At 45.7% G+C, this 25,252-nt stretch overlaps 1 protein-coding gene across 5 annotated transcripts; it reads left to right on the forward strand.

The window, feature by feature from the left end:
• Positions 1-18: 18 nt before the first annotated feature.
• bag6l (BCL2 associated athanogene 6, like) lies at positions 19-22,299 on the forward strand. Of its 5 annotated transcripts, none has more exons than XM_069175724.1 (24): positions 19-546; positions 630-747; positions 2,422-2,636; positions 2,707-2,778; positions 2,925-3,047; positions 4,014-4,324; positions 4,644-4,773; positions 4,982-5,185; positions 5,596-5,824; positions 6,728-6,790; positions 9,303-9,598; positions 9,780-9,855; positions 10,274-10,560; positions 11,102-11,351; positions 11,430-11,599; positions 12,153-12,206; positions 12,295-12,397; positions 15,053-15,177; positions 17,540-17,674; positions 17,909-17,971; positions 18,736-18,933; positions 19,652-19,759; positions 20,251-20,397; positions 21,149-22,299. In XM_069175724.1, exons 1-24 carry the CDS (start codon positions 466-468, stop codon positions 21,245-21,247), a joined length of 3,657 nt encoding a protein of 1,218 aa, XP_069031825.1. In that variant the 5' UTR covers positions 19-465; the 3' UTR covers positions 21,248-22,299. The 5 variants fall into 5 exon arrangements, with proteins under 5 accessions (XP_069031825.1, XP_069031828.1, XP_069031829.1 ...); XM_069175727.1 differs by having other exon boundaries at positions 17,924-17,971; XM_069175728.1 differs by having other exon boundaries at positions 10,331-10,560.
• Positions 22,300-25,252: the final 2,953 nt, after the last annotated feature.

The following is a 25,252-nucleotide window of genomic DNA, read 5'->3' on the forward strand; positions in this document are numbered from 1 at the left end:
TCATCTGGGTCCTGTGACGTTTCATTCTTTGCTGTGTTTTGGAAAATGAAGCTAGTTAGCTGACGGATCAGCCTGACTGCGCTCACACTTCAAACACCACAGTTTCTTTTTTTAAACAATGAGCCAGGTCGTGGTGTCGTTTAGCGCACTTTGAATCCACCGCAGGACCTCCGACCGGTTCTTCACCGAGCGAGGTCAGCCATCTCCCGGAGGAGATTAGTTCGTTAGCACCGTTAGCATCCCGGTAGCCTAATTGGGATTAGCCAACGTCAACTAATAAGCTAACAGCCTCGTCCCGTCTGAAGACAGTTGTCGTCGGATTATTGACCGCTCGGTGCGTTTGATGGCGGATAAAGGTCAGTAGCTTGTGAAGTCGCTGCAGCTCGGCTCCACCGCCGCCCCGTGCTTCAGAGACCCCCAGCAGTGAACACCGGCCGGCTAACGCTCCGTTTACAGCCCGGAAACATGACCGAGTCCGAGGGGATGGTCGACGTCACCGTGAAGACCCTGGACTCCCAGAGCAGGAGCTACCGAGTCAGAGGAGAGGTAATACCCCTCACCCTGTCCTGCCGCGGCCCCACCCGGTCCTCCCTCCTCACTGACGAGCGTATGTCCTTTTTGTGTCCCAGCTGACAGTGAAACAGTTCAAGGAGCACATCGCGGCCTCAGTGCAGATCCCCGTGGACAAGCAGAGGCTCATCTACCAGGGCAAAGTGCTGCATGATGACCGAGCCCTGGCTGAGTACAGTGAGTAGAGAGCCCACACAGCAGAGTGTTTGTAACTTTGACCTTTGACCTGAGCTGTGTGTGTTTCTGTGAGTCGACCTATCAAACAGATTCACGGTGAAGTGGACAGAACCCTTCAGCACTCATTTCTTACTGATCAAACTCAGGTTACTGCTGGAACATCGTTAATATGATCACGTCCTCTTCAATATGATCCAAAACAACAACAGCAGCGAGGTTCAGGTCGGTCCGGTTCATTCCTAAACCCTGTCCGTACTCTCTGCAGCATTTTGGATCAATGGAGGCTTTACAGGAAGTTACTGTGACATCCTGATAATAAATAATGACAGTAGTCCAGCCTGGAGGTAACTAATGCAGGGACCAGTTGTTCAGCATCACTGTGACAGGTGGAGGAAAGCAGCCCTGGAGACCTGCTGTCTGTATGTCTGAAATATCTCCCAGGTTCCTCACCGCGGTGCTGGAGGTCCAGGCAACATCAGCCAGGACTGATGAGCTTCATGATGAAGTGAGACACTACCGATAGATGTCGATGTCTCCCACAGGTTGACAGGTTACTGGAGGAGCTGAAGCAGCCTGTGAGCGATGTGCATGCAGAGACTGATGCATTTGGACTGTACCCAGTAAATTCTGGTTCTGTGCTGAGCCGGCAGCACTGCAGCTCGTCTAATATACTGGAATCAGTTTTTATTGTTTGTCATATTAGTGTCTCGTATATGATGTTTGGGTACTTGAAGAATAGTGTCTTTGGGAGCTGATCAGCGTCGGGCTATACTTCTCTAAACATGTTTTTCACTACATGTCGGTGAACTGATGAGTGACCGAAGCCTCAGAGAACATCTGCAGAGAGACCTGAAGGATGCTTCACTGATGTTTCCGTTCAAACTGACACTGCAGAGCCTGCAGAGAGACTCCCAAAATGACGCGGAGCTGCAACCGCTGCTCTGAATTAAGACTCTGGAGACTTTCGTAAATGACAGATTTCAGAGTTAGATGTTTAATCCCTTTGATCAGCTAAGAGGAAATGTGCAACACAAAGTATGGAAAACGTGAAGAGATGGGAATCTTCTCGCCATTATCTCCAACTACTCTGTCATGGTGTCATTTTTAATTGTTATTAATTTATATCAATATCAAAATACTCCCAGCTCACTTTGGGTGAAGGCAGAGTACACCCTGGACAGGCCGCCAGTCTGTCACAGGGCCGACGCTTATAGACAAATGGAAACAAAGACCATTCACACTCTCATTCACACCTAAGGGCAATTTGTAAAACCACAAATTTACTTGAGTTGCATGTCTTTGGATGGTGGGAGGAAGCTGGAGTAACCGGAGAGAACCCACGCAGGCACATGGAGAACATGCAAACTCCACACAGCAAGGCCCAGGACTGGATTCGAACCCAGAACCTTTTCTGAACATATTGTGAGAAATAAGAGCAGATCAAATATTTTGAGTCATGGTGGTATAAAAGTGATCCAGTACTGAAGTCTATGAGATGTCAATGGGACATTATTATTATTATTATTATTATAAGTAGTTTACTACAGCCCACATAAACATCTGAACACTGACAAAAAGTCTGTTCATTTATTTTATGTATATGAACCAGCAGACGCCAGTAAATGTTTTTACAGCCTTTAATGAAGTCCATTTCTTTGTTTGTTTTTCCTCCAGACGTGGATGGGAAGGTCATCCACCTGGTGGAGCGGGCCCCACCTCAGGCCACCATGTCCTGCTCCGGGGGGACAGGTGTTTCCACCGGGGGAGCAGAGGGAGCCAGCAGCAGCAGCCAGACCTCCTCCCAGGGTGCACCACACGACCGCAACAGCTATGTGATGCTGGGGACTTTCAACCTGCCCGTCAACATCATGGACCCGCAGCAGATACAGGTAGAGATGAGACCCAAACACCACACTGTGTTGGTTCCACGCCCTCCTGACAGCTGCATTTGTTCTCCAGATGTCAGTTCAGCAGATGATGTCTGGGGTCGGTGAGGCTGGAAGGAGTGCCAGGGTCAGCAGCGGCTCCGGGGTGACGGCTCTTTATTCACCACTCATTTCACCAGTGTTTCTGTAAAGATGACTCGTGACTGTAAAGCTGAGTCGTGACTGTAAAGATGACTCGTGTCTGTAAAGATGACTCGTGACTGTAAAGCTGACTCGTGTCTGTGTCTGTAGAACAACAGCTCGGTGGACGTGCAGATCAACCTGGACCAGTCGGTCCAGAGTGAGCCCAGGATGAGGCTGCAGCTGGCTGAGAACCTGCTCAGAGACGCTCGCTCTCTGATTCACAGGCTGGAGGTACGACAGCTTCTGTTTTTCATGTGGAGCTTCTTATTAACAACGTTGACATCACGTGTCGTACATCGTTTTCAGAGGAAGTCAAGCTGCTCACAAACCCTCCTCGTTGTTGTCATGGTTTGTGTTACTTCTGTTGTGTCCTTTTAGTTTGGTCCATTTATAATTGTGCATTTACTTCTGGCACTGTAGCTCCCATCATGCTTTGGGGGATGCAAAATAGAAGTGTATTCTAACGTTGCCATGGAGTCAGTGGATTGCTGTAATATGACACTCGTTAACAATCCTAATGAAAAGACTCGTGATATTTGCAGAATAGAGTTGTGTTGTTACGAGATGTTTGTTTTGACATCTACCTATAATTTAATAATAGGAATATAGAGGACATTAAACTGAGCTTTGGTAGGCACCTTATTATGAATGAGCCTTGTTTATCAATATCAAGTTTTTTCTTAAATTATTTCTTAACAAAGATCTTCATCAGATTGATGACGTGTTGTTAAACCACATATCAGTTCTCAGCTGTTTTTTTATATTGATGAATCCCACAGTCCTCGTCAGCTCACAGCACGGAGCTGTTGGTCCGACTATCACCCTGCCAACGCCCATAAAAGGACATGAGGCTGCAGGGCCGTGTGCACAGTCACAAAGACTGAAGGAGGGAAGAGAAGTTGAACGGTGCACGAACGATGAGGAAAATAACTTTATTTCTCACAGCATCATCATTTTATTCAAACTTTTTCCTCCAAATTAAGAATTTTTCCAAGTTCTTTGACTTTAGTCGATTAAATTTTGATCTTTTTTCAATCAAAATATTTCAACTTTATTCTGAAATCAGTGAACTGGTCCTGATGCTGATTCCACTAATATGTTGGTGGACTCTTCTGCCAATGTGATGAAGAGTAGAAGACGATGGCTTTGGACAGTACATGTGTGCTTCTATGCACACGTATGTGTTTTGTGTTACAGGGAGTGTCCAGTGACAGCAGCTCCCATTCAGAACCAGATGGGTCTCAGTCCTCCTCCCTCCCTCCGCCATCCTCCTCATCTGTTGGAGGAGCTGCAGCCTCACCACCCCTGGACACCAGCTCTCCTCCTGCTCCATCATCCTCCACCTTCTCCTCCTCCTCCTCCTCCTCCTCCTCCTCCTCCACCTCATACTCTTTCTCCTCCTCCTCCTCCTCCTCCTCCTCCTCCAACTCCACCTCCGCGTCCGCCTCCACCTCCACTTCCACCTCCACCTCCACCCAGACTGGGAGAGCAGCCAACACTGGACCCAAGTAAGTCACAGGAGTCTGCAGCATGATAACATCTGATCAATAATCTAACATCTGATCAATAATCTAACATCTGATCAATAATCTAACATCTGACCAATAATCTAACAACTGATCAATAATCTAACATCTGACCAATAATCTAACAACTGATCAATGTTCTAACATCAGATAGAGAGACAGAGAGAGGGCGAGAGAGAGAGATAGTTATTTTATTAATCTCACGAGGGGACATTTCTTTTTTTTTTTTTCATTAGCATTAGCGCTCATTAGCATTCATCATCAGGCTCTTTGCACTGCTGACTCATCCTTCTGTTCTCAGCCACCCGAGTCCAGCTGAGTTTGTGGAGATTCTGTCGGAGGTCCGGAGGGTGGAGGAGCGGCTGCGTCCCTTCATAGAGAGAACCCACTCAATCCTCGGAGCTGCCACCTCAGCAGACTACAACAATAACGTAAGGAGGCTGTGTAGCAACAACAACAACAACAACAACAACAACAACAACAACAACAACGTCACATAAATGACCCGCAGCGTATCCAGGAACATGTTCACTGCTGCTGGTCACCCTCTCAAACAACCATTAAAAACTCTCATGACCAAAGGTCTAATAATTGTCTAATAATTGTCCAAAGCTGACTCAGGTCGTCTGTCATTCACAGACCCAGGAGAGAGAGGAGGATCAGCGCATTCTCAACCTGGTTGGAGATGCTCTGCGTCTCCTAGGAAACACCCTGGTGGTCCTGGGTGACCTCCGCTGTAACCTAGAGACCTCTCCTCCCCGTCACCTGTATGTGGCCCGCCCCGTGACCCACTACACCCACCCGGTCCTGCTGCAGGCCGGTCTGCCTCACATGCCCATCCCAGTAGGTCCACAGCACACTGCTGTCAGCACTCAGGATGTTGAGTGGAGGAGAGTTCTGGATTCAGAGTGAACGAGTGAATTTAATGTATGTTGGTAGTGTGTATCTGCTGGTGGAGGAGACGTACTGCAGTACAATCAGGACCAATCAGCTGCATCCTTTTACTTCATGCCGTTTCATTAGATGATGAGTTGTAGTGAGCCGGGTTGAACTGAGTACTGCAGCTGTTAGCCAGATGTAATGTATCAGTCCAGCATCTTTGTATGTTGATATACAGTGACACATTTTTATGATCATAAAACCTTATTGTGATGTCATATGTTGACAGTGACAGTGTGCCAGAGTCCCTGGTGGTTCTGTTCTCAGCCTCTGTCCTTCACATGGGTTTGTCAAGGACCTGTCTCTGTCCTCAGATAAACTTGGGGACCACCGTAACCATGACATCCAATGGGAGACAAGCAGCTGAAGGGCAACGCCAGCCCCCACAGGGTGCTGGCCAATCAGAGCAGCAGGCTACAGGCCAGACTCCGCCTCTTCAGGCAAACGGCACCAATCATCATCAAGGACAGGGCGGACCCAGAGTGATCCGGATCACACACCAGACCATGGAGCCGGTAGTCATGATGCAGATGAACATAGACGGTACGTAGACATAGACGTGTGCTGACAGCTGAGGTCACATGACCTCTGGGGTTGGTGTCAAACAGTCAGTGTGTGAGTATCATACAGGACGTGGACTGATGGAGCAGAGTGTGTCCACGGAGACAAGATCACCTGCTGAAGGTGGAATGTCTCCACAGACAGACAGTGTTTGTAGTGTTTGACAGCTGGTTGAACCTGTAGCGTGCTCAGGTGACGTAGGACAGTGACAGTGAGCTGAGCTGCATGTTCAGTTGGGATCAAACTGTTTGAAAGTTATTGAAAACGTTGCTGCTGCTGCATCCAGCCAGTCAGGCTCCCGTCCCATCGACCTTCAACTGGTTCTTCATATCTGCAGCTGCAGTCACAGGAACGTGAAGCTGCTTGGAGGAGCTCTGACAGCCTTCACCATGCTGCTCCGTCATCTATCATTCAGTGTGCTGAGCACAATGATACCAAACAGCAGTGACCACTTTCCTCCATTTAAACAGGCTGAATGATGAGACGTGTGATATTAATTAAAGAAAAGAGTTAGTTCTAAATATCACCAGAACTCAATTATTTCTAATTTCTTCATCTACCAACAAATCTATGGAGGCTCTTTTACAATAATTTTTGTAATTTTGAAGAAGAAATAGTTGAAACATTCTTTGCTTCTGGTATACAGGAACCAATGGATTTTAATTTCATCACTTTTCAGGAGAAACAAAGCAGTGTTTTCCTGACCTGTTGAGGTCCCAACAAATCCATCCCGACTGTCTCTCCACTGCTTGATGTGGTGACGTCTTACACTTGATTTGAGAGGATGAAACACATGGTTTAATGTGACGAGATGAGTGTGTCCTACAGTTAGTGTGTCCTCTCTCCGGGAGGCTGATGGACTTCTGCTGTTGTTGGGTTGAACAGGTGAATCTGCTGCTGGGTCTCAGGCTCCGGGACAGACCAACGCTGCAGGTCCAGGACAGCCGGGTGAGTACTGCTCTGTGATTGGATGGCTTGTTGCTATGGCTGTCTCTTCCTTCACCTTTAGTGCCTGACACATGAAATGAAACGGCGTGAAGTGACCTTTCAAACGATACGAGTTGTTTGTCTCTGCGGCAAAGTGTCAGCAAGAAAAATCATTTTAAACTTAAATTATAATCAAAGACAGTTACAATCTGCATGCAGCTTTGCGTCCATCTCCATCCACTCCTTTTGTTTACATTAATCATGATCTGGTCACTGCATAGATATGGAACATATATCACATGATGGAGCAGAACTGGACCGATGTAATGATGAAAGTCCCATGTTTGTACCCCAAAGTCATGTTCTGAGGACACATCAAATGTCTGCGTCGTAATAGCTTTACTCATTTGTTCTTGGTTGATTGAGTCACCGTCTCCTGATCGTGTCGCAACATACCAGATATCAGAATAAACAACAGCACACGACCCCTTTAGATGAAATGACCTGCTTCTCGGTGCAGCAAAGATTTATCTATTTTTGAAATCACAGCAAATTTCTGCATCTTCTCCAAATAGGGCTGAAACGACATCCCACTATGTACCCAGCTTCCAAACAAGTTGGGACGCTTTTTAAAATGGAAATAAAAACAGAACGCAATGATTTGCAAATCATATAAACCCATAATTAATTGAAATTGGACCAAAGACAACATCAAATGTTGAAACAGAGAAATTGTATTGTTTTATGTAAAATATCTGCTCATTTTGAATTTGATGGCAACAACAAGTCTCAAAAAAGTTGTGACAGAGTCAACAAAAGACTGGAAAAGTTGTGTAACACTATAAATAACATTGGCAACAGATCAGTAACATGAGGGGTATAAAAAGATGATTTCAGAGAGGCAGAGTCTCAGCAGTGAAGATGGGGAGAGGTTCACCACTCAAAGACTGTGTGGGAAAATAGTTCAACAATCTAAGAATAATGTTCCTCAACGTAAAACTACAAAGAATTAGTGGATTTCATCGTCTACGGTTCATAATATCATTAAAAGATTCAGAGAATCTGGAGAAATCTCTGAACACAAGGAACAAGGCTGGAAACCAATATTGGATGGTGGTGATCTTCAGGCCTTCAGGCAGCACTGCATTAAAAACAGACTATTCTGGAGTGGAAATCACTGCATGGGCTCAGGAACACTTGTGAAAACCATCGTCTGTGAACACAGTTCATCGCTGCGTCCACAAATGCAGGTTAAAACTCTCCAAAGAAGAAACCAGATAGAAACATGATCAGAAACACCGCCGCCTTCTCTGGACCGAGATCATTGAAGATGGACTGAGGTGAAGTGGAGAACTGTCCTGTGGTCTGATGGATCACAATCTGAGATTCTGTTTGGAAATCATGGACGCTGCATCCTCCAGGTTAAAGAGGAGAGGGATGCCCTGAACTGTTGAGCAGCTGAAATCCTATATCAGGCAAGAATGAGACAACATTTCACTTTTCAAAACTCCAGAAACTGGTCTCCTGGAGTGTTAAGAGGTGATGCAACACAGTGGTGAACATGATCCTGTCACAACTTTTTAGAGACGTATTGCTGCCATCAAATTTTAAATGAATATATATTTTTCATAAAACAATAAAAATGTCTCGGTTTCAACATTTGATATGTTGTCTTTGGTCTATTTTCAATTAAATATGTGTTTACATGATTTACAAATCATTGCATTTTGTTTTTATTTACATTTTACACAACCTCACTACTTTTTTTTGGAAACTGGGTGAGAGGTCACTGTAATGTAAGATTTACTGCATGACAGAAGTGCATCATATCTGAGAGTTGGTTTCTATGGAAAGTACCTCAGATAAGATCTCAAATATCCATGCTTCATGGTGTGGCCAGAAATCCCCCTTTAATGCACAAGAAGAGTTCTATTTCAGGTCACATATTTTTTCTAATAAATTATTATTAGGAGATTTCCCTCTTACAGGTGCTGTGTGCTTTTCCGTTCAGGTCACTGTGGGCTGAGATTGAACACTAATGTGATGCATTTACATGATTTTTTTAGACACTTTAATTTACCAATATTTTTTACTGAATGTGGAAAATAAGGTCACAATGTGCATTTTTAATCTATCAGTATTTTTAGGATTTAGAGAAATGAGATGAGAGAATAATTGGTTTATAGGTGTGTTTTATTTTTGAATCTTCAAAGTTTGATGCCACCTTTTAAACTGATCACTGATACACCACAGAGGAATGTAGACCAAAGGTCAGCACCTTACAGAAAGCAGCTCAATGTTCTGGTCCTGAACTCTGTCCTTCGCCATCACATGAGCAGGATGGTCATCAACGCAGAGCCAAACATCTCTGCAGCGCTCCTCCCTGCTGCTCTCTCCATCATCTCCATCTTGTGGTCACACCTTCTGTTTACATGCTGTCAGACAGCAGTCCAGCATCCAGTAGGCTCAGAGGGAACTTCAGACAGACACACTCCGAGATGTGTTTTCAGGATCACCCTGTCTCTGTGTCCAGGAGCAGCAGCGGCCCACTTCCCAGGACTCCCCCCCGAGTTCATGCAGGCCATCGTCCACCAGATCTCCCACCAAGCTGCTGCCATGGCTGCTGCAGCCTCAGCTGGCCACCCGGCTCAGATGATGTCTGACTCCACCCCCTCCGCTGAGGGACCTGCCACCCCCCCGGCCCCTCACGGTCGGGTGCTCATCACCCGGCCCTCCTTCCCCCCCCGCATCCCTCAGCCTGTGGGAACCAGAGGAACCACCATCAACCTGAGGGCCACGGTACCCACAGCGGGCCAGCAGCCCGGGGAGGTAAGAGTTCAGGGACCGATGTCCAACTTCAGAACCAGGAGAGGTCAGAGCAGCTGAGTTCAGGGACCGAGGTCCAACTTCAGAACGAGTCAGTACACCTGTGTCCTGCTCTGTCTCATGAAACGTCCACACCAGGACAGATGAGTGGACTGATGGTTTATGTGCCTCCTCTACCTGTCAGGGTCCTCTGGCTCCATCCTCCCTCTCCCAGATGATCAGTGGTCTGGTTGGACAGCTGCTGATGCCGGGGCAGCCAGGTCAGTGTCAGCTGCTCTCTACTGACCCCTGGAGGACATTCATGTTCCACCTCCTTTATACACAGTACCTGTTATCACATGACCACAGTTTAGACCAGCTCATCCATGAAACCAGAAAACGTCAGAATATTTAACACATTTCTTTTCCACAGTAATGATCTTCCTGACAGTAATCCATCACAGCGACTCTGAGTCATTATTATCAGCTGGGATGTGCGGTTTTTATGTAGAAATGTGAACGTATTGCATATGCATTAGTTGTTCTGTCTGACCATGAAACACCTTCAGTTTGACACCAATGGATCAGACATGATGTGTAACCGCTCCTCCTCCTCCTGCTGGCTTTCATGGAGGCTTTTGATGATGTTTTTTTGGTTTTGGTTGGTCTCATTCTGTCCTGTTTCTCCGACCCGTCAAGGTGATCCTCTGTCCTCTTCAGCCTCTCAGTCCTCCGTCTCTGCTCCTCCTTCATCAGACCCCTCTCCTCCTCCCTCTGCCAACACCTCTGGACAGACTTCCACCCACACCACCAGTACTGCATCTGTGGGTCAGCCAGCAGAGGGCGGTGTTGAGTCTAACGTGGCTCATCTGCTGGGCTCCCTGCTGGGGGGAGCAGCAGGACCAGGTTCTGGACTGGCTCCCTCCATCACGGTGACTCTGCCAGGGGTCCCGGGTTTCTTCCAGGGCGTGTCGGACTTCACAACAGTGAGTTCATACAGGGCTGCACACGCCTGCAGCGCCCCCTTTAGGCCATAAATTAATAGCTCAATGATTTTCATCTCCTTCGTTTCATCCTGCTTTTTTCAGGTGAAGTTCTCTGAACAGCATCAAATGTACCAAAAATACATACAAACAGGCTTTTAACTTCTCATTACTAACAGGAATATCTGGGAACGGGTGACACAGACAATACGTCCTGTCAGTCAGGCATGTCCACTGTATATCAGCAGATGAACAAACTAAACTTATTTATCTCCACACAGCATGATGGGAGATTAAAGCGCCATCGGTTTCCTGAGAATCACACACATCTGTTCACACTGGAAGATCTCACTTTTCATGAAATAGCAACAGTTTTATCTTCAGAGATCTTCTTAGTTAAAAAATAGTTAAAAATCAGTTTTGACACATTAGACTATGTACAACAATTATATCACCAACTTCAACTTTTTATGTGTAAGTGTGTGTTTTCATGAAGCTAAACGGAGCCCTGAACATGCAGGTTGTGACTGATGTTTCTGTGCAGCCCCCTGCCACTGGCCCCGGAGCCCCGGCCCCCCCTCCATCCAGCGGTCCTGCCCCCCCCCACACCGGCAGCAGCCCGGGCGGAGACTCTCTGAGTCCGGAGCTGTTCACCGGCATCGTGCAGGGAGTGCTGTCCACCATGATGAGCTCTCTGGGGGCCCAGCAGGGCACCGGCGAGAGCATCGCCCAGTTCATCCAGCGACTGTCCCAGACCAGCAACCTGTTTGCTCCGGGCTCCGGAGACGCTGTGGGTGAGTCTCACACAGGACAGAGAAGGCAAAGCACATCTCAATCAGCACTGTGCCCATGAACTGGCTCTCGTCTCGCAGGTTTCTTCGGGGACCTGCTGTCCCTGGTCTGTCAGAGTTTCTCCATGGTGGACATGGTGCTGTTGCTCCATGGGAATGCCCAGCCTCTGAGCCGCATCCAGCCCCAGCTCATGGACTTCTTCACGGAGCACTACCTGCAGGGTCGGGAGCCCACTGACGGCAACATCGCTGTAAGTTCCTCTCTGCTCTGTCGCACACTGAGCGCGGTTCTTCAGAGAGTCGGAGTGTCTGAACCGCTGCTGTGACTCCTCCCCCTCCTGCAGCTCACCTTCCTCCTCCTGTACAGACACAGTGACCCATGTCTCTCCTCCTCTCCACATCAGACCCAAACAAACGTAAAGAGACGAGGGACGAGATCCACTGTCTTTGTTCTGAGCACATTATCATTACAGCCACTGGAACCGTATGACAGAAAGTTCTCTTAATAGTCAAGAAGTGGCCAAAAAGACGAGGAGTTCTTTCAGTGTGCTTATGGGCATGTGAGAGTGGTTTTATTCTTTAATATTTGTATTATTATTAGTCAAGTGTACATCTCTGCAGATTCAACAGGAACTGTAAACAGAGAACAAATCTGTGATCACTGTTCTTCCTCTCCTTCAATAATAAATTAAATATAGTCATGTCTCCATGTCCCTTCCGTCCGTCCGTCACCATGATGTGTCGGTCTACATGTGAGTCTCTGATCTGATCATCAAACACTTTAACACACAGTGTTCTCTGCAGACAGCAGCTGAGCACCTCATCAATGGACTGGAGGACTACATTGCTGAGAGCTTTGTAAGGACAGACACACACACACACACTCTGTTCGATCTGTACCAGGTGTGTATTGATGGACAGGGGGAGGTGTGTGTGTTGTGTCCAGGCTACAGTGACGGTGAGAGACGGAGTGGACATCGTTCAGACCAACCTGTCCTTCCTCAGACAGCAGTTCACTCAGATGGCCTCACACATCCTGCGCTGCAATGGTGAGTTCACTGCAGTGGACCGGGTCTCCTCTGACACTGCAGCCCGGTTCCACAGTGGAACCATTTCTAGAAAAAGAACCTTTCTTGTGAGAACTCCGTTAGACAGGTACCGAGTGTACAACCCCATATCCGAAAAAGTTGGGACGCTATGTAAAATGTAAATAAAAACAAAATGTGATGATTTGTAAATCACATAAACACATATTTAATTGAAAATAGACCAAATAAACCACATTTTATGGTTTTATGAAAAATATGTGGTCATTTCAAAAAAGTTGGAACTGGGTCAGCAAAAGACTGGACAAGTTGTGTAAAGATAAAAAAAAAAAAAAACACCTGGTTGAGTATCTAACGACTAATTAGGTTACCTAGCAACAGATCAGTAACATGATTGGATATAAAAAGATGATTTCAGAGAGGCAGAGTCTCTCAGCAGTGAAGATGGGGAGAGTTTCACCACTCTGTGAAAGACTGTGTGGGAAAATAGTTCAGCAATATAAGAATAATGTTCCTCAACGTAAAACTACAAAGAATTAGTGGATTTCATCGTCTACGGTTCATAATATCATTAAAAGATTCAGAGAATCTGGAGAAATCTCTGAACACAAGGAACAAGGCTGGAAACCAATATTGGATGGTGGTGATCTTCAGGCCTTCAGGCAGCACTGCATTAAAAACGCACTATTCTGGAGTGGAAATCACTGCATGGGCTCAGGAACACTTGTGAAAACCATCGTCTGTGAACACAGTTCATTGCTGCGTCCACAAATGAAGGTTATATACAATGAGATATTCAGGTTTTGGAGCAACATATGCTGCCATCCAGACAACGTCTCTTTCAGGGAAGGTCTTGTTTATTTCAGCAGAACAACGTCCAACCACATTCTGCACGTATTCCAACAGCATGTCTCCGTAGTAGAAGAGTCCGCTGATAAACTGACCTCCTGCAGTCCAGACCTGTCAATCATTGAAAACATCTGGAGCATCAGGACATGAAAAATACAACAAAGGAGACCCTGAACTGTTGAGCAGCTGAAATCCTAGAATGGGACCACATTTCACTTTCAAATCTCTAGAAACTGGTCTCCTCAGTTCCCAAACATTGACAGAGTGTTGTTAAAAGAAGAAGTGATGCAACACAGTGGTAAACATGATCCTGTCTTAATGTTTTTGAGATGTGGCATCAAATTCAAAATGAGCATATATTTTTCATAAAACTATAAAATTTCTGTTTCAACATTTGATATTTTTTCTCTGGTCTATTTTTAATCAAATATGAGTTTACATGATTTATAAATCATTGCATTCAATTTTTATTGACATTTTACACAACGTCCCAACTTTTGGAAACAGGGTTGTATAAGTCTTAGACAGCCAACTCTTTGACCATATAACAAACACAGGACACTCAACATGAGTTATTCTTACCTGTTCTCCACTGGTTGGTCCTGAAGGCCCTTTCCTTCCTCTGGCTCGATGCCCAGCTAACACCAGCTGACTCACTCAACACAAGGCCTTCTGCAGGATGAGTGGCAGGATTCATTAAGCAGAAAGCCCACTGCCCCAGTTACCCTCCAGCATTTACAAATCACCTGGGCCTGATAGTGCTGCAACAACAAAATAAAGATAAAAATAATTCATCATTACAAAGTCCAGGTTTGTGGAACCATTCCTGACATTAGTTATCAACAAAAGTCTAGCCAATTCAAAATCCACCTAAAACTGCACAGAGCAAAGTGAGTGGAGACCCCGACAAGCTGCTGTCTCCTACCAACTCTCTCAAGGCTGCACACACACAACTAAAGCAATGACGTTGGTTTATGTTTCTGGTGTTTTGTGTCTCGTGTGTCACACAAAAGCACAACATTCCCGGATTTCCAAAAGTTCTCCTCGATGGAGAGGAGAGCTCTGATTCAGTCACAAACAGGACTTCTGTCTGCCGAGTGGCTGGAAAACAAAACACTTTTTAAGAATGAGACAACCCTGTTTCCAAAAGTAGAGACGCTGTGTAAAATGTAATTAAAAACGAAATGCAATGATTTGTAAATCACATAAACTCATATTTAATTGAAAATAGACTAAAGACAACATATCAAATGTTGAAACTGAGAAATGTTATTGTTTTATAAAAAATATATGCTTATTTTGAATTTGATTACAGCAACACGTCTCAAAAAAGTTGTGACATTTTACTGCTTTATTTGTTTACAACAGCGGAGAAGAGACATGAGGGGAAAGATATGAAGCAGGTCTGTCCGGCTGGGACTGGAACCAGCACAGAGCTCATGGTCCATGTGGTACTGAGCTGTGATCAGTCCACACTTAGAAAACAAGCATTTCAAATGATTCATGTGTAACGAGGTGTTTTGTAAACTTCAGGGAGCTCGTGCTTGTCGGCCCTCTACAGTGTGTGGATGAGTGTTGTGTGGTTCAGTTAATCAAACAGACAGAGGACGGAGGTTAGGGGGGATGCTGGGACCCAGAAAAGACAGAGACCCCCCCAGAGGGACGGTCTTTCCTACACTCTGAACTATCTGCAGGTGTGGAGGGTCGTCACAAGGCCGACTCCTGACTGTTATCTTAGTGGAACACGGAGCCAGAACGCTGCTTGGTTCTGTCGGACCACTCTGATGTGAGGCGGGTTCTCCTCCTCAGATCACACCTTCGGCCCCCGTCTGCTGCTGCTCTGCACTCAGGGCTTGTTTGAGTGTCTGGCTGTGAACCTGTACTGTCTGGGGGGGGAACAGAGAGCTCTGACCGCCGTCATCAACCACCGCATTGTAAGTACACGTATACATACGCTTTACTGCTGTGATGCAGCTGTGTGTTACTGTGTTACTGTGTGTTTCTGTGTTACTGTGTGTTACTGTGTTACTGTGTGTTTCTGTGTGTTTCTGTGTTACTGTGTGTAACTGTGTTACTGTGAGTTACTGTGTTACTGTGTGTAACTGCGTGTTACTGTTACTGTGTGTTTTTGTGTTACTGTGTGTTACAATGTTTCTGTTACTGTGTGTTACTGTGCTACTGTGTTTTACTATGTTACTGTGTTTCTGTGTTTGTGTGTTACTGTGTTTCTGTTATTGTGTGTTTCTGTTATTGTGTGTTTCTGTGTTACTGTGTGTTACTGTTACTGTGTTACTGTGTGTTTCTGTGTGTTACTGTTACTGTGTGTTTCTGTGTGTTACTGTGTGTTTCTGTGTTAGTGTGTTACTGTGTGTTACTGTGTTTCTGTTATTGTGTGTTACTATGTTACTGTGTTACTGTTTCTGTGTTACTGAGTTACTGTGTGTAACTGTGTGTTACTGTGTAACTGCGTGTTACTGTGTTAGTGTGTTACTGTGTGTTACTGTGTTTCTGTTATTGTGTGTTACTGTGCTACTGTGTGTTACTATGTTGCTGTGTTACTGTGTGTTTCTGTGTTAGTGTGTTACTGTGTGTTACTGTGTTTCTGTTATTGTGTGTTACTGTGTGTTTCTGTGTTAGTGTGTTACTGTGTTTCTGTTATTGTGTGTTTCTGTGTTACTGTGTAACTGTGTTACTGTGTGTTACTGTGTGTTTCTGTGTGTTACTGTGTTACTGTTACTGTGTGTTAGTGTGTTACTGTGTGTTACTGTTACTGTGTGTTAGTGTGTTACTGTGTGTTTCTGTGTGTTACTGTGTTACTGTGTGTTACTGTTACTGTGTGTTAGTGTGTTACTGTGTGTTAGTGTGTTACTGTGTTTCTGTTATTGTGTGTTACTATGCTATTGTGTGTTTCTGTTACTGTGTTCCTGTGTAACTGTGTTACTGTGTGTTTCTGTGTGTTACTGTGTGTTTCTGTGTTACTGTGTGCTTCTGTGTTTCTGTGTTACTGTGTTTCTGTGTGTTTCTGTGTTACTGTGTTTCTGTGTGTTTCTGTGTTTCTGTGTGTTTCTGTGTTACTGTGTTACTGTGTGTTTCTGTGTTACTGTGTGTTTCTGTGTTTCTGTGTTACTGTGTGTTTCTGTGTTACTGTGTGTTTCTGTGTTTCTGTGTTACTGTGTTACTGTGTGTTTCTGTGTTTCTGTGTTACTGTGTTTCTGTGTGTTTCTGTGTTACTGTGTTTCTGTGTGTTACTGTGTTTCTGTGTGTTTCTGTGTGTTTCTGTGTTACTGTGTTACTGTGTGTTTCTGTGTTACTGTGTTACTGTGTTACTGTGTTTCTGTGTTACTGTGTTTCTGTGTGTTTCTGTGTTACTGTGTTACTGTGTTTCTGTGTGTTTCTGTGTTACTGTGTTACTGTGTTTCTGTGTGTTTCTGTGTGTTTCTGTGTTTCTGTGTGTTTCTGTGTTACTGTGTGTTTCTGTGTTTCTGTGTTACTGTGTTTCTGTGTGTTTCTGTGTTTCTGTGTTTCTGTGTGTTTCTGTGTTACTGTGTGTTTCTGTGTTTCTGTGTTTCTGTGTGTTTCTGTGTTTCTGTGTGTTTCTGTGTTTCTGTGTGTTTCTGTGTTACTGTGTTACTGTGTTTCTGTGTGTTTCTGTGTTACTGTGTTACTGTGTTTCTGTGTGTTTCTGTGTTTCTGTGTGTTTCTGTGTTACTGTGTTACTGTGTTTCTGTGTGTTTCTGTGTGTTTCTGTGTTTCTGTGTTTCTGTGTGTTTCTGTGTTTCTGTGTGTTTCTGTGTTTCTGTGTGTTTCTGTGTTTCTGTGTGTTTCTGTGTTTCTGTGTGTTTCTGTGTTACTGTGTTACTGTGTTTCTGTGTGTTTCTGTGTTTCTGTGTGTTTCTGTGTTACTGTGTTACTGTGTTTCTGTGTGTTTCTGTGTGTTACTGTGTTTCTGTGTGTTTCTGTGTTTCTGTGTTTCTGTGTGTTTCTGTGTTTCTGTGTGTTTCTGTGTTTCTGTGTGTTTCTGTGTTTCTGTGTGTTTCTGTGTTTCTGTGTGTTTCTGTGTTACTGTGTTTCTGTGTGTTTCTGTGTTACTGTGTGTTTCTGTGTTTCTGTGTTTCTGTGTTTCTGTGTGTTTCTGTGTTTCTGTGTTTCTGTGTGTTTCTGTGTTTCTGTGTTACTGTGTTTCTGTGTGTTTCTGTGTTACTGTGTGTTTCTGTGTTACTGTGTTACTGTGTTTCTGTGTGTTTCTGTGTTACTGTGTGTTACTGTGTTACTGTGTTACTATGTGTGTTTGTGTAGAGGAGGATGTCTGCTGAGGTCAATCCCAGTCTGGTCAACTGGCTGACCAGTATGATGTCTATGAGGCTGCACGTCATTCTGGACCACAACCCCGTCACCGAGGACCAGATCCAGCACTACGTCCTCTACACACAGGTGATGCAGTGACACGCTGCAGTGGGTGCAGTCCCATCCAGCTACCTCTGACACCACATCATAGACAGGACCAGGTCACTTTATTTCTCAACAGGGAACTAAACAGTCAGTGTGTGATTTCAGGATCAGTTCACAGTGGCCTGGTCGAACAACACGGGTCAGAGTTTGAACACTTGGGCCCAGATTCAGTTCAGATCTTTAAATGACCTTTTTAAAGCTGTAACATGGTTTCAGGGTGATCTGACCCAGAGGACGGAGGCTGTGGTGGAGCAGCCGTCAGAGAGTCCCAGCATGGAGGTCAGTGGGTTTCTCTCCTTCTCCTCTCTGCCCGGCTCTTTAAACAACTGCCCAGTGGGTTCCTGTCAGCCGTTATATTCTGCTGAAGACAGAAACTCTGAAGAACCTTAAGAAAACATTATTCCTTTAAACACAGCGGATCTCTGCAGCTGGATTCATTTACATGTGCTGCTCCAGTCAGTGGTTTACTGTGTGTGTGTGTGTGTGTGTGTGTGTGTGTGTGTGTGTGTGTGTATCTTGTGGTCCAATAAGAAGGAAATATTCGGCACACAGATGACACAGAACTTGTTGGTACATTTATTCTTGGTTTAATTCGGGGATTTGTTGTCAAGAAGAAAACTGGAAGATTATTAGATTTAAGAGAGTTAAGATTTATTAAGCTGGAGTTCACTGATACAAACAGAAAGAGGCGGAGCGTCGCCTTCAGACTGGATCAATACAAAGAACCCGTTTAGGATGTTTTTATCATTTCATTTGTCTGATTGTTTCACTGTCACGGTGATGGTCCCTCCACCCTCTGATCATGGGGTCCCTCCACCCTCTGATCATGTGACCCCTCCACCCTCTGATCATGTGGTCCCTCCACCCTCTGATCATGTGACCCCTCCACCCTCTGATCATGTGGTCCCTCCACCCTCTAATCATGTGGTCCCTCCACCCTCTGATCATGTGACCCCTCCACCCTCTGATTATGCAGTCCCTCCACCCTCTGATCATGCAGTCCCTCCACCCTCTGATCATGTGACCCCTCCACCCTCTGTCAGATGGAGGAGAGCTCGTCTCCAGCTGCAGCCACCACAGCAGAAGAGGCCATGGCTTCATCAGGTGAAGGTGGAGAGAGAGGGGTGTCTCTAGGTGACAACACTGTCTCATCAGGGGACACTCCACGTCCTGCTGGGGCTCCAAAGGGACGGGAGGAAGTGGCCCCTGAGATGGAGCCATGGGCAGCAGCTGTTCCACCTGTAAGGAGTGAGATTTTCTCTGTAGTAATACCTGATACCTGTAGAGAACATTCACACAGCTCAACCTGACCTGGAGCCACATGGCCTCCTGCTGGCGTATCATTAGTACTGTTAATACTGAGCATGGCAGGATACTGAGGGGAAAGTAAATAACAAGACCAGGGTCCATCAGAGTTCCTGTTGAACTTAGCACAGACAAACAGGGAGCTGTCACCTGCTGAGAGGGTCGGGCTCTGCGCTGCAGTGGCTCAGTGAACTGTGAGGGGGCGGGGCTCTTCCACAGCTGTGGGTCTGATGCGAGTCAGAAATGAAAAACCTGAACCTAGAAGAGTCTTTGGTGGAACCAGCATCAGGTAGACAGGAAACAGTTTTTATTCAGGAAACATCTGATTTATAGACACCAGGTCAGTCTGCAGGAAGTCTCTACTTCCTGTACAGTCAGCTGTCAATCACACAGGTCAGCTGTCAATCATACAGTCAGCTGCCAATCACACAGGTCAGCTGTCAATCACAGGTCAGCTGTCAATCACACAGTCATCTGTGTATTGATCATGTTAACAGCAGATGTGAACGAACAGACTGTAACTGTGTCTGAACCTTCAGAGCCTCCTTTGTTCTCATGTTCACACGGAGTCTGAAGGTTTTTACACATTTTAGACATTTGAATGGAGTTGATGTTGTAACTTTGTCTGTAACTGTTCTATCATGTCCCGGTCAGGAGTGGGTTCCCATCATCAGACATGACATGCTGTCTCAGAGGAAGATCAAAGCCCAGCCGCCGCTGTCGGATGCTTACCTGCACGGGATGCCCGCCAAGAGGAGGAAGGTGAGCCGAGTTCAGAGTCCTCTCTGTGGTGAAGGAGCCGGCCGGCTTACAGTCAGAACAGAGTTGTTGGAAGATGGAGCCAGGCTAACAGTTTCTACCTGCTCCCAGTCTTTGTGCTAAGCTAGGCTAAAGGCAATCCTGTTATTTCCTAAGTATCCAAATGTTCCTCTTGATGTGATGTCAGAGGGAACAGCTGGAGCAGTGAAGTCTTCTGCTCTGAAAACAAGTGTCTCGGTGGGTCGCCGTCTTCTGTTGAGTGGCTGCTGCCAGGTGAGACAGAGGGATCAGAAGCTCCTGCACAATGCATGCTGGGACATGTAGGCACTGCCAGCAGGCTAACTCAGAGGAACTCTGTTTTCTCCATCACTATAGCAACACTGAGGACTTTATTCATTCATGGACAACATTAACCTTCAACACAGAGCGGACAGCCTCATAAAATGTGGTGAATGTGTCCTTTAAGTGTGTGACATCAGTGTGTGTGTCCTCAGACGAGCCAATGCGACGGGCCTCACCTGTCCCTGTCGGACGCAGTGAGCCGAGCCGCTCGAGCTGCTGGAGTCCTGCCCGTCACCGCTCCTAACAGCCTGCAGGGGGAGCTGGAGAGGCCGGAGCTGCAGGAAGCTTACACCAAACAGGTAACATGTGGCAACACTCATCCAGGACGGCATGATGTCAATCATCTGTAGTTACAGTCTGATTATCATCCAGCTTCAAACAGACAGTCTGAGTGTTTCTATAAAACACGTCAGATTCATCAGAAGTCCCGATGTAGATCCAGACAACACGAGAGCAGGTATCAGACCAGAAAACAGGCCGATGGAGCCACACAGAAACTGATTTATGAAACACCTGCACAGTGTTCCCTTTATACAGTCCACCTGGAGATGTGTGGAGATCGGCCTGATGCTCCGCCTTCTACACACCCACATTCAACCATAAATGGTCGATGCACGTCATCAGGGCTGATCATAGAAATGATCCATGAGGTTCTTTATGGAGGACGAGGAAGAGGAAGTGTTCTGACACAGAGGTGGAGGATGAAGATCAGGCTGTTTGGAGGAGGACAGCGCACACACACTCACACACCTACACACACACACACACACGCACGCACGCACACACACTCACACACCTACACGCACGCACACACACTCACACACCTACACACACTCACACACACACACGCACGCACACACACACGCACGCACACACACTCACACACTCACACACCTACACACACACACGCACGCACACACACACGCACGCACACACACTCACACACTCACACACCTACACACACGCACACACACACACACACACACACACACACTGTCCTCCTGCTTGTGACCTACCAACTCTCTGTCCTCCTGTCTGTCCTCCTGCCAGGTGAAGAGTGACCTCAGAGAGCGAGTGAGAGACGATCCGGACTACAACTCCCACCGATTCCCCAACACACACCGAGCTTTCTCCCTGGAGGACTCCTGATGCTCTGCAGCGTCCCCGTGCCACGGAGGAGAGGGCGGGGTCCACAGCACTGGCCAATCAGAGCACTCTGGTTCATGTAGTGTGGCAGCTCCTCCCTCCTCTCCCTCAGGGCTGCTGTAGTCTGTTAGACGGGGACTCTGTGGACCCTCCATGGCACACGGTTCCAGGTCACCTGAGTCACCTCATGCTCCAACATCCCCCTCTGCTCCCGTCCACCTCCGAGAAGCTAAAGAAGAGTCCGAGTGCCGAACATGACCGCAGGTCTGATAACACCAGGTGAAGGCAGAAGAAGCCCAGGACACGTGATAGAAAGGTCCAGGCTTCATCTCACTACGTCGCGTCTGGACCGCTGAGAGAACCGTGAATGTCGAGAGAAGAAGATGTGAAACTGAGAGAGTAAAGTTCAGATGTTGTGAGGAACACTACGAGGCACCATGAGAGTAACCATTTAATAAGATTATGAAGAGATATCATGACAGATATGAGCAAAAACATGAAGACAGGATTCTTCATATGAAGGTTGTTCAGTAGTGAGAGCACAGTTGTGAAGCTGCAGACAGAAGTGGTGACATCATGAGATGCCTCGTAGTGAACGGTGAGCAGCCCGACCACAGGAAGTCCACTGAGTTCTCATGTTCGGACTTTATTCTCCTTATTTCTGGAAACATGATGACATCGGTGTCACCGGGTCCCTCTCATGCTGTCCTGTGTTGCAGATGTAGTCATGCTGTGAACGAGCACAGATTATATATAGTGAGTGGGCAGTGATATCATAGTTTTGTCCCTGTCAGTCCAGTAACCTGTGTTTCATGGCATTAGATTTGTGTTATGTAGCATCCTAACTTCAGATATGACAACGAGACTCAGATGCTGAGTTGTTGTTTGTATATTAGAGCGTCATCTTTCTAACTGGCACTGATGTGTTACTACAGGAGAACTAATGTAGAGCTGCAGTAGTTCTGTGCCACAGTCTGAAGCTGCTGCCACACAGTGACTCTGTGCTTGTTACATCACTTAACTTAATCAGATAATAAATGCGTCTTTCCAAACAGCTTCATTTGCAGAGTCTCTGGTTTTTGTTTAGACGTATGAACGTGTCCAGCTCCAACCTTTGAAAACTAATGTGACCCAACTGTAATCACAACTACCAAAGGTATGAAGTTATCTTTGAACAATAACCACATTCAGGCAGAGCTTCAGTTCACATCAAGGAGAAGTCGACTGTCAGTTATCAGCCTCTTCAAACCAATGAGCACTAAATATACTGAATACACATCACATCATCTCTCCTCTCACAATATCTACCAACTGTTATACAACCACATCGCCAAAAAAGTTGTGACAAGGTCAACAAAAGAATGGAAAAGTTATGTAACAAAAAAAAAACACCTGATCAACATCTGACAACTAATTGGGTTACCATGGCAACAGATCAGTAACATGATTGAGTATAAAAAGATGATTTCAGAGAGGCAGAGTCTCTCATCAGTGAAGATGGGGAGAGGTTCACCACTCTGAAAGACTGTGGGAAAATAGTTCAACAATCTAAGAATAATGTTCCTCAACGTAAAACTACAAAGAATTAGTGGATCTCATCGTCTACGGTTCATAATATCATTAAAAGATTCAGAGAATCTGGAGAAATCTCTGAACACAAGGAACAAGGCTGGAAACCAATATTGGATGGTGGTGATCTTCAGGCCTTCAGGCAGCACTGCATTAAAAACACACTATTCTGGAGTGGAAATCACTGCATGGGCTCAGGAACACTTGTGAAAACCATCGTCTGTGAACACAGTTCATCGCTGCGTCCACAAATGAAGGTTATATACAATGAGATATTCAGGTTTTGGAGCAACATATGCTGCCATCCAGACAACGTCTCTTTCAGGGAAGGTCTTGTTTATTTCAGCAGAACAACGTCCAACCACATTCTGCACGTATTCCAACAGCATGTCTCCGTAGTAGAAGAGTCCGCTGATAAACTGACCTCCTGCAGTCCAGACCTGTCAATCATTGAAAACATCTGGAGCATCAGGACATGAAAAATACAACAAAGGAGACCCTGAACTGTTTAGCAGCTGAAATACTATATCAGGCAAGAATGGGACCACGTTTCACTTTCAAAACTCCAGAAACTGGTCTCCTTAGTTCCCAAATGTTTACAGACTGTTGTTAAAAGAAGAGGTGATGCAATACAGTGGTAAACATGATCCTGTCACAACTTGCTGCCATCAAATTCAAAATGAGCAGATATTTTTTTTTATAAAACTATGAATTTTAATATTTGATATGTTGTCTTTGGCCTATTTTTTAATTAAATATGAGTTTACATAATTTATGAATCATCACATTGTTTTTATTTACATTTTAAAGTGTCCCAACTTTTTTGGAAACAGGGTTGTAACTGAACTGGACCAACACACTGCTGTTCATACGACAACCGGATCAGCTGAAGCCTCAGAGGGACAGAAAGGAGAGCGTTACGGGGGCTCTGAACCGTAACACAGAGTATTTTTACAAGACTTGCAACCTAAACTAAATGGGATGAAAACAGTCACATGACAGAACCAATGAGATGAATGTTTCTTTCAGTGCTGAAGTCTGAAGCTCCACCAGGGGCATAAAGTATGCCAAGTGGCCACTTGTTGAGGGTGGTGTGAGAGGAGTGTCTAGAAAGAGGAAGGTGTTCATCCTCAGTGGACAATGAATTTAGATTTGAATATTTCTTACAAGTGGAAAATCTGAGCTGCTAGTGATGTTGCAGGAAAGGTCAGAGGTCACCAAACTCACTGAGGTTCATCCTCTGGGACCATGACCTCCACAAAAGAGCTAATGTCCATCTGGTGTGTGGATGGATCAACAGAATGACATCATCCAAAAACAGGACATAACAGGAGTCATGTTCATTGTAGGTTTATTGAATTTACAGCAGAACATTAGTACATGACGACAGACCAGAGTGCAGCTTCCTGATGTTCCAAAGCTATTGTTACTGCTCGCTTTCATGAAGCACGACATGTGATCAAGCTGTGAGAATGTTTACAGTGAAGTATGAGCATATGCAGTGACTCGTGGAGGTCCACCTTCACTGCCAAATAAAACAGCTTTAAAGGTTTCTCTAACACCATCAAACAGGTCGGGGCTGTTCTCAGGACAGTCTACAAACATGTGTTCATGTTCCACAGAGCTGAGCAGCAGGTGTGTCATCTGTCACGTTTTTGTTCCACTACAATAATACACTGGCTCTTTAAAAGATGTCACTGCTGAGCATCAGGAGTGTTTTTGGGGGCATGTCTGGTTTGATTGACAGGCCTGTGGTGCAGTCAGGTTACAGCTGGGTGGACATAGTATCGTCAAGTTTCCAATCAGATCAGTTCGAACCACCGCTGGCCCCTCCCCCTGCTCGTCCAAATATGGTCACTTCCTGCTCCAAACCGCTCTGAACTAGCAAGATGGTGACGGACAGAATCTGAACTGGAGGATTCATAACGTTCAGAAACCAACGATGACGTCACTGATGGTTGATGACATCACTGATGGTTGCCACTTGCTCCACCCCCGGGTACTACTTCAATAAAAGTACTGTATATAAAAGTAGACGAAGTCAATGTGGAAGTACCATAAACTGCAATACCACCGAGGGCCACTAGGGGTTGGCTCCAAAAAGCCTCTGGCTCCACAGACTCCCATTAAAGCATCAACTTGTCTCATGAAATAGACAATACATTTTTTCTACAAGTTTTTTTTTGGTGTTGTTAGCTAAAGTCCCGTCAGTCCAATTGAAAATAATCCCGTTATTATTTATATATTACGCCTCAAAAAGCCGTAAGTCTCGGGGCGTGTCGGTCTGATTGCCAGGTCTATAGTGCAGTCAGGTTTCCGCTATAAGTGGGCGAGGCATAGCCTCCTCAGGTTCCCAATCAGATCGAGTCAGATCCAAAATATGGTCCCTGCTGGCTCCAGAATATAAAGACGGCTAACAGATGAGCTCTAACTGCTCAG

This window comes from Embiotoca jacksoni, unplaced genomic scaffold, assembly GCF_022577435.1.
Source record: "Embiotoca jacksoni isolate LCO1_2020_lvr unplaced genomic scaffold, fEmbJac1.0.p SCAF_7, whole genome shotgun sequence".
Classification (NCBI taxonomy): Eukaryota; Metazoa; Chordata; class Actinopteri; family Embiotocidae; genus Embiotoca; species Embiotoca jacksoni.

Bases quoted from the DNA above. Each gene is read 5' to 3' on its own strand.
- bag6l (XM_069175724.1), top strand. From the start codon at position 466: ATGACCGAGTCCGAGGGGATGGTCGACGTCACCGTGAAGACCCTGGAC. The intron at 15,178-17,539 runs GTAAGTACACGT...GTGTTTGTGTAG, and splicing joins CCGTCATCAACCACCGCATT to AGGAGGATGTCTGCTGAGGT. The intron at 17,972-18,735 runs GTCAGTGGGTTT...ACCCTCTGTCAG, and splicing joins CAGAGAGTCCCAGCATGGAG to ATGGAGGAGAGCTCGTCTCC.